General features: G+C 40.4%; 1 protein-coding gene across 8 annotated transcripts in view; it reads right to left on the bottom strand.

Moving 5' to 3' along the window:
- Nucleotides 1-2,540: 2,540 nt before the first annotated feature.
- The window catches only part of LOC134883835 (microtubule-associated protein 4), an 87,516-nt gene continuing 82,281 nt past the window's right edge, over nt 2,541-7,775 (bottom strand). For 7 of the 8 annotated variants that reach the window (XM_063912278.1, XM_063912281.1, XM_063912280.1 and 4 more), the window contains 4 exons: nt 7,354-7,435; nt 6,449-6,561; nt 3,260-3,437; nt 2,754-2,900 (listed from right to left, as the gene is read on the bottom strand). In XM_063912278.1, the coding sequence (XP_063768348.1) occupies nt 2,893-2,900; nt 3,260-3,437; nt 6,449-6,561; nt 7,354-7,435 (381 nt within the window). In that variant the 3' untranslated portion in view covers nt 2,754-2,892. The other variant, XM_063912279.1, reaches the window with a different exon arrangement.

Here is a 7,775-nt window from a genome sequence, read left to right as displayed (position 1 = left end):
GGATGCTGTTGCAGTTCTGTGTTATGTTTCTTTTTTGGGACATAATAAGTATTTAGCAATATCTATATACATCCGTGTGCAATCTCATAAGTAATGGTAAGTTCAAACTCTGGGGTTAGAGCAAAGCTAAAACATGTTTTTTGGACAGGCACAAGGGAAATTGTGATTATGCAACAGCCGTGGCACAAGCAAAGCGATTTATCTATTTGAATAACACTCAATCCATAAAGCAACACTTTATTTATTCCAAACTCACAGTCAAAGATCATCAAGATGTTATTCCAGAAGGACTTCACATCATCATTGCGTGTAATAAACATCACGTTCCTTCATTAAGCCCCCCCCCCCCCGATGTGAATTCAACTGTTTTTCACGATTGAAAAGTAGTAAATAAAACTAAGTTTATTGCTTTATTCATGTCATCACGCACGATCGCATTCATAGTTAGGCCATTTAGGTTCGCTGGTTCATGGGGGTATTTTAACTCTTAATCAAATACCAGCCTTCCATCACAGTGAGCCCTCTTTGATATATTAAAGCATTAAGGTGCAATTTAGTTTCGTCAAAAGATTCTGTATGAATCATTGCTTAAGGGACAATTTGAACGGGAAAACTGTGTTTTTGTAGAACGACATTGTCCTTAAAGGACTCCTGATTCTAAAACGAGTTCTGGTCTTGAATTGAAAATTTAAAAATGTATCACGCTTTTCAGAAGAATTTGAATGAACACACAATCAATGCGTCCATACTACAGTCAATAAAGTGTGCTTCATACATTTGGTCTGACTCAAAATCTTGACTTATTATTGGATGAATTTGCTGGCTTGTGAACATAATGTAACTTTATATAACGCCATTCTTCACTAGGGGGTTAGTGGAGACCAGAAGACAGGGAATATTGGACTTACATTCACAAAGTTGACAGAAACACGACTCCAAATAAATGCTAATTTTGCTCTGTGTCTATTGGATGTGGAAACAAACCTAATTATATCATAACATGTTTATTTTGTGTTAACAGCTTATTTGCGCTACCCTGAAGTTGCCCCCTAAAAATGATGCAAGGTTCAAGAGATTACATTTTGTTTGCAGCAGCAAATGACTGATGATACCCAGCCATACTCTAAACTTAAAACTGAGCATAGTAGTGATGCAGTTATGTCTGTGGATCATTTTATCATTATTTTTGTACGTGATATATCGCTGAACTACAATACTTCTAATAGAATGGAAACTTTTGTCCTGTATCTTAGTATGTTGGAGCCATGCATTCACTGTAAATCTGTGGTAGAATTACTGATGAAACAACAACCATCAGAAACTAGCTCCTCCTCTCCATCGCCGTTACAAATTTGACATCAACTATCTAAGTTTGCCCCCGAGTTATACATATGGTACCAAACCACAACACTTTGAGTCTTAATGCACAAAGACTTCCAGCTCCGGTTTAATCTGACCATGCATTAGAAAGGCAATCCGTTGAATACATTGCTACAAGAGAAGAGTATAAAGCCACGTCATGTTCCACTGCCAATACTCAAAGAAGGATAGTGCTGAACAGATATTCAAGATGTTTATATTCAGCTAGAGTCAAACATGCTACCATAACCACAACCATTGATACTACCAGGACAGCTTGATTTACAGAACGTCCTCACAACCAGGTTAACCAGATGTCTGTTTTGTGAACCATAATTTCTTTGTCTAAACAGTGTTAGACATGAGCCTGCATCATCCTCATTTATTTTCAGGTAAGAAGGACAGGAGGCACATACAAGACACGCTCCTATAACCTCAGAGACATTATGTCCCTCTGGACTGCGTGCTTATTTAAAGCTCTACTTTCTCAATTGCAATTCAAAAACGTTCAGGTTTCCACATGTTTTTCCATGAATGCAAAGCACACCTCAAATGCGTCTTTTCAACCTCCTAGCAACACCTCTTTCCTACTTTCTATCTCCCTATCTTTACTGTGTGTCTTTGTTTACAAAAACCTGTGCGTGTTTCTGAGTGCTATTGAAAGAAAAAAAAAAACGGCCACTGTATTGCTCACGCAGGAAGAGACGTACAATAAATAAATATAAACTTGTTAATAATCAAGAAACTAGGAGTAAAGAAACCGTGGAACAAAAATAAGATCCGAACAGTACACCAAAGCTCATTTTTACACAATTTTGTCACTCAAACACATCATCACAAACACAGAGAAAAAGTTAGCTACAGCCTAAAATGATTCAGCCTACTTGTTGTCTAGGTTTTTTGTTTGTCAGCTTGTTTATTGTAATGAGAAGAGAGGAAGCAGATGAGATGAATTACTATGATGTGATTAAAGCAGAGCGTAAGGAGAAGTGTTTGACAGAAACCAAAAGGTGAGTCCGAGAGGGTTTCCATGCTGCTGGAAGTAATCGCTACTTATTTGGTGTTTGAGAGGATGAAGAGTACACGCCCACGCTGTGGGGGGGTGGGGGGGGGGAGAGAATCTGAGTGGAAAGCATTGATCCGGTTCGATTTTTGAACGGTGAAAGGAAAAGATCCATTTAGGTGATGCTGCTGTCCAACTGGACCTCCCCCTGCATCATGGAGGGGGCAGAGGGGGAGCTGATGGTGGTGTGGAGAATGGGAGGTACCATGCGGGTGGGGTCTGTTGTCGTCCTTGGGGGGGGGGGGCGCCCAGGTGATGATGTCGGCAGCGTGGTCCGTGCGAGAGCGAGCATTCTCGCGGAAGTTGAGCTTGAAACACTCAATCTGCAGCAGAAAGGTTAGAAAGAAAAGTGGCAGAGGAGAGGGGGAGGAGGTGAGGGAGGGAGTAAGAAAAAAATAGAGATAGGAGGAAGGGGAGGAGGTGATATTGTTGGGGGGGGTTGAGATGAAGGGGGCAGAGGGATTGTAGAATTAGATGCCTGCAAGATAAGAAGTCGAAAGACGGTGGTGTGATCAGAGGTCTGTGGACTGCAGACAGCATGTTGAACATGAACACGCGCACACACACACACACACACACACACACACACACACACACACACACACACACACACACACACACACACACACACACACACACACACACACACACACACACACACACACACACACACACACACACACACACACACACACACACACACACACACACACACACGTTCTCAGTCAGGGAACCTGTAATCTCCCTCTTAGTGCTTTTTCTATACAGCATTCAATGTTTCAGATGTTTACGACTGGGCTTCTCCTCCTTCCGCCAGCAGACATGGGTGACACTTACTTGTCTCTGGGATGCGTGCGTCCAGAGCCTGGAGGCCCTCGTTATCACAGGGAGGCCCCTCCTTCAGACCATTCTCCTGGGAGGCAGGGCTCCCTTCCAGCCCCGGCTCCGGACCTGGGGCTGTGGTGCCACTCAGTGGGGTTCCGTTCCCCTCTGCTGTGTCCTGGGCACCCTGAGCCTAGAAACACATAGCAGGGCGGGTCAGTTTGTGTGGATGGGGATTGAACAACCTGGCTCTCATGTTACTACATGTGTTAGCTTGACTTAACTGATCTTTTAGAATTAATTTATTAGGATAAACTCCTTGATGCACCATCTTGTTTTTCAAGGGGGTCCTTACAAAAGCAATGTCATACAGAGGTTAAAAAAAAAGAACTGAAAATAAACTAAAACAAAATAACAGAAAGCCAAGCACAAAGACAAACCATGTTAAGTCTGCTAGATTAAATTCATGAAGTAATACAAACCGTTATTACAATTTGATGGACAGCAGTGTGTATAGATCCGTAATAACAGCAGAGCAGCTAAAAGGGAGATGAAATGCTTACCCAAAGGTAATCATAGCAGGTAAATTATTCCAATTTGTTGGGGCTTTGAGGACAGAGAAATAAATCTGGAGTGTCTAACCTGAGCATTTGATCAGTAAGGTACAAAATACTGCTTTAAATAAGAGGGATAATTAAAGTAAATGAATTTGAATCTAAGTTGAAGCCAATGATTGTGTCTCCTTACATTTAATGAAGGCCATTTAAGTGTGTTTTACATTGTGCAGTGATGTTTACTGATCTGCATAGTCGATTATAGGATGTCCTAAGTTCAGCAAGATCTGATTTATGTGGTAAACAACAGTCCATAAACAGAAGTATACGATGAGAAGCCATTTTCTTACGTAAAACAATTGCGAGAGCGATGTAACACACTGATTCCATAACCGATTAGTGAGACCTATGTCTGGCATTAAAGGTCCCCTATTATGCAAAATGCATTTTTTGATGTCTTCGATACATAACTATGTGTCCCCGGTATGTAAGGAGACTCACAAAGTGTCAGAAAATACAACCCTCTCTCTTTTCCTCCTTACCCAAATCTCTAAAAACGGGGGTACAAATGAGCCGATCCAGATTTGCTTCCGTTATGACGTCATAACAGAAATGTGGGCTGGCTTTACATTGAACTCCTGGCCAGTCCCGCCCACGTGACACGTCCCAACCTATCGACCCCCATATACAGTCGCAAGCTGAATCCCCTTCCGCAGCACCTCAGTGTGTCTGTGTGTACAGCAGGATGTCTGCAGGAGGGACTTAGAGTTGTTGTATATATAATACATATCATGTCACTGCTCTAGTGTTAAACACTGAGAAGTGTTTCAGAAATAATGCTTGATGTGGTTTGGAACATAATATGGCATTTAATCACGGCAGTGTTTAGCTGAGTATCTTCTCCGGTAGAAAACTTTCAGAGGAGAGAGGCTCCAAAGGGGCGTGGCCAGCTTCAGCTCAGCTCAAATTTAAAGCGACAGTCACAGAATCAGCACTTCAGGAGCAGGGCTGAAATAGAGGGGGATGAGGCATGCTACAACGGGGATCGGTTTGCTATTTTGAGGAAAACACTTCACAGAAAAGTTTTGTATAGATATTGCCCTACAATATATTGTTCAAATGTAGCATGATAGGACACCTTTAAGTATTACGATATTGAGCGCTAGACTAAGTTGAAGGGAGATCTGATTACAAAAAAATATGAGTTAAAATGTTAAAATGAATGCAATGATAGAAAGCGAATAGTAAATTCAACATCAACATGTAAAACAAATACACATTTCTCATGGACCACAACCCCTCTGCATGATAAAGTGATATAAATGATTGATAATCATTTATATCTGTAAAAATACTTTAATTCTATGATTCTAACTTTAGAGAAAGAACATGTGAAGTGAACACAAGAGTCTCAATTCTCATAAAATATGCAAAACGTATGATAAAAAAAGCCCATCCATGTAAAAGCAATTTTCAAAGCTATAAAGTAGATTTAAAAATAGACTTCAGTTATCAGCGAGCGATCAAAAAGACAACAGCTTGCTTAGACAGGTTAATATGGGATGCTTTTTTTTTAGCTGACTCTGGTTGGAGGGTGCACATGACGGGTGACTGTGTGAAGATGAGAATGTGAGTTAAGGTTGGGATCATGAAACAAATGCAAGCTGCCAGAGGACGAGGGAACAGGTCACTCCACCATGTATTGTCTCTCTATAACTTTCTAGGTGATTCAAATCCTTTTTGAAATGTTTCATATTTTAGAAATCCCTGACCGTCATGTCAACCGTCTCTGTATGCCTGTCTCCTCTCGTTCCCTCTGAATGTTTGTGACAGAGCGGAGCTGTGCCCTGCAGGGAGGTATTCAGGCATTTCTTAAACAGAAGGACAGAGATCAGGAGAAAAGGTTTGCAGGTTCAGAGGGTTTGGAAAAGATAGTTTCTGACAGGCTGTCATCAGTTATTGCAGCTTGGAGCCACCCATCATCTTTTAGTTTATGAACACAGCCGTGGAAAGTGCACAAAAAGCTTAAAACACCTGAAGTAATAGTGCTGAGATGGACACACTTTTTGCCAGTTGAAAAAGGCTTAAATATTTTTCACATTTGTATTTTTTCTGGGGTCTTCTCACTGGTTAAGAGAGGGCGGAACTCTTTTAGATAAAGGTGAACGTTTCCTTTTAAACTAGTTGTTAGATATTTATTCATGGATCTCTAATGTTACAAAAAAACAGCTGCTTTTTTAACAGCAGGGCTATTAAAGATACGGGAATCTTTTTTTCAGGTACACCTTGAAGAGTGAGATTTGTCACATTCTTGGCAGTGGGTCACTTCAATGAGAAACCTAGGTTTATAGGAGGGAGTAAATAATGCCCTAATGGAGTGCTTACAGATGAACACATCAACTCAAAAATAATTCACAAGTCGGTTGCAATCATACGTCATGTGTAATGTGTAATGACTATTATTAAAAGCAGTGAATGTATCTGAATTTGAACTTGCTAATGCACTGTGAAACCCGACTTGTATTTATCTTACAATTTATTTATCAAAATCATCTTCACTAACAATAAACAGTATTTCATTGAACACGGTTGCGTGTGCGAAACCGTGTTCACCCGGAAAGATGTCCCCAGCACCCCGTAGTGGTCTCACCTTCATGTCTCCTCCAGCAGGGGAATGGCTCAGGTTGTCCATGGAGCCCACTTTGGCCTGTGCTTTTTCCCTGAAGCTCACTTTCTGGGACTCGATCTTTACGACGCCACCGCCTGCAGCACACAGAAACATTACTATCATGACAGATGATAATGAAAGCTAAATAATCATACACATGCACACCAGTGTTCAGTTTTATGACCAAACAGATCCAGCTCCTACACAGGCTTCTTTATGTCGAGTCACTAATCTTGTTTTTCTATTACTGTATATTGCCATACATGTTTGGCACCTGTTATAGTGATTTCAAGATGTATACACTTCATAATAATAAATACATACATGACACGCAGCTCAAAGTGCTTTACAGAAACGCATACATCACAAGTTTAAATTCCGATGCATGCAGCATAACAACAAAGTATTACATTTGAACAGATTAAGAGATTCATTCTAGCAAAGGTATAGTAATATAATAATAAACAATACCATTTTAAAAGACCAACTTAAAAGGAATGTTGCTATTAAAGCTGTTACATAAATAATACAAATTAAACCAATAAAACAATATAAAAGCAGGTAAATAATAAAGACCAGAAGACCATTTAAAAGGAGTGCATCGCTAATAAAAGGCTAATATAAAAACAAATGTCTTTAGCTGTCCGTTTAAAAATGTCCACTGAGTTTGTCTCTCTGATATTTCCTGGGAGGGTGTTCCACAGTTTTGGAGCGTAGTGTATAAAAGTGGCCTCACCCATTTTATTTTGGGGGACTTTAGGAATAGAGACGGGGATCAAACCCAAACATTCTGTCCTTTATGAACGACTGATATCATTTTTTAATTAAGTATTTTATGAAATGATGGATTAAATGCAACAGGCTAAAAACTACATTTCCCAGCTCACCAGGCTTGTGCTTGATGTTGTCCTTGGAGCCGCACTTTGAGGTCACCTTACTCAGATCCACCTTCTTGTTGAGGATCTGCACCTGCCAAATGTCACACAAGCCTCAAGCGTTAACACGTTATACACAGAACCCTCGATGGTTTCATTCTGAAGGGCTGTTTCTTCCTCAGCTGCAACAAAAGCACACGAATCCCCACCTTCACCATGCAACAAGTGGTGGAACACAGACTGCGGCTTTTTAATATTTTAATTATATAGGGCTAAAAGCAGTTTGTATACACATAAGCATATACGTATATTCATAATGCATTATATACCTGGGTTATTGACCAGAAATCTATTTTAATATCTTGAATAGTACACATTTCTTAGACGTGTGCTGTACAGACTGCAGGAGCACCACGGTGCAGAAGGTGAAACAA

Source organism: Eleginops maclovinus, chromosome 21 (assembly GCF_036324505.1).
Source record: "Eleginops maclovinus isolate JMC-PN-2008 ecotype Puerto Natales chromosome 21, JC_Emac_rtc_rv5, whole genome shotgun sequence".
In the NCBI taxonomy this organism is placed as follows: Eukaryota; Metazoa; Chordata; class Actinopteri; order Perciformes; family Eleginopidae; genus Eleginops; species Eleginops maclovinus.
This window is presented reverse-complemented; position numbering and strand designations above follow the sequence as displayed.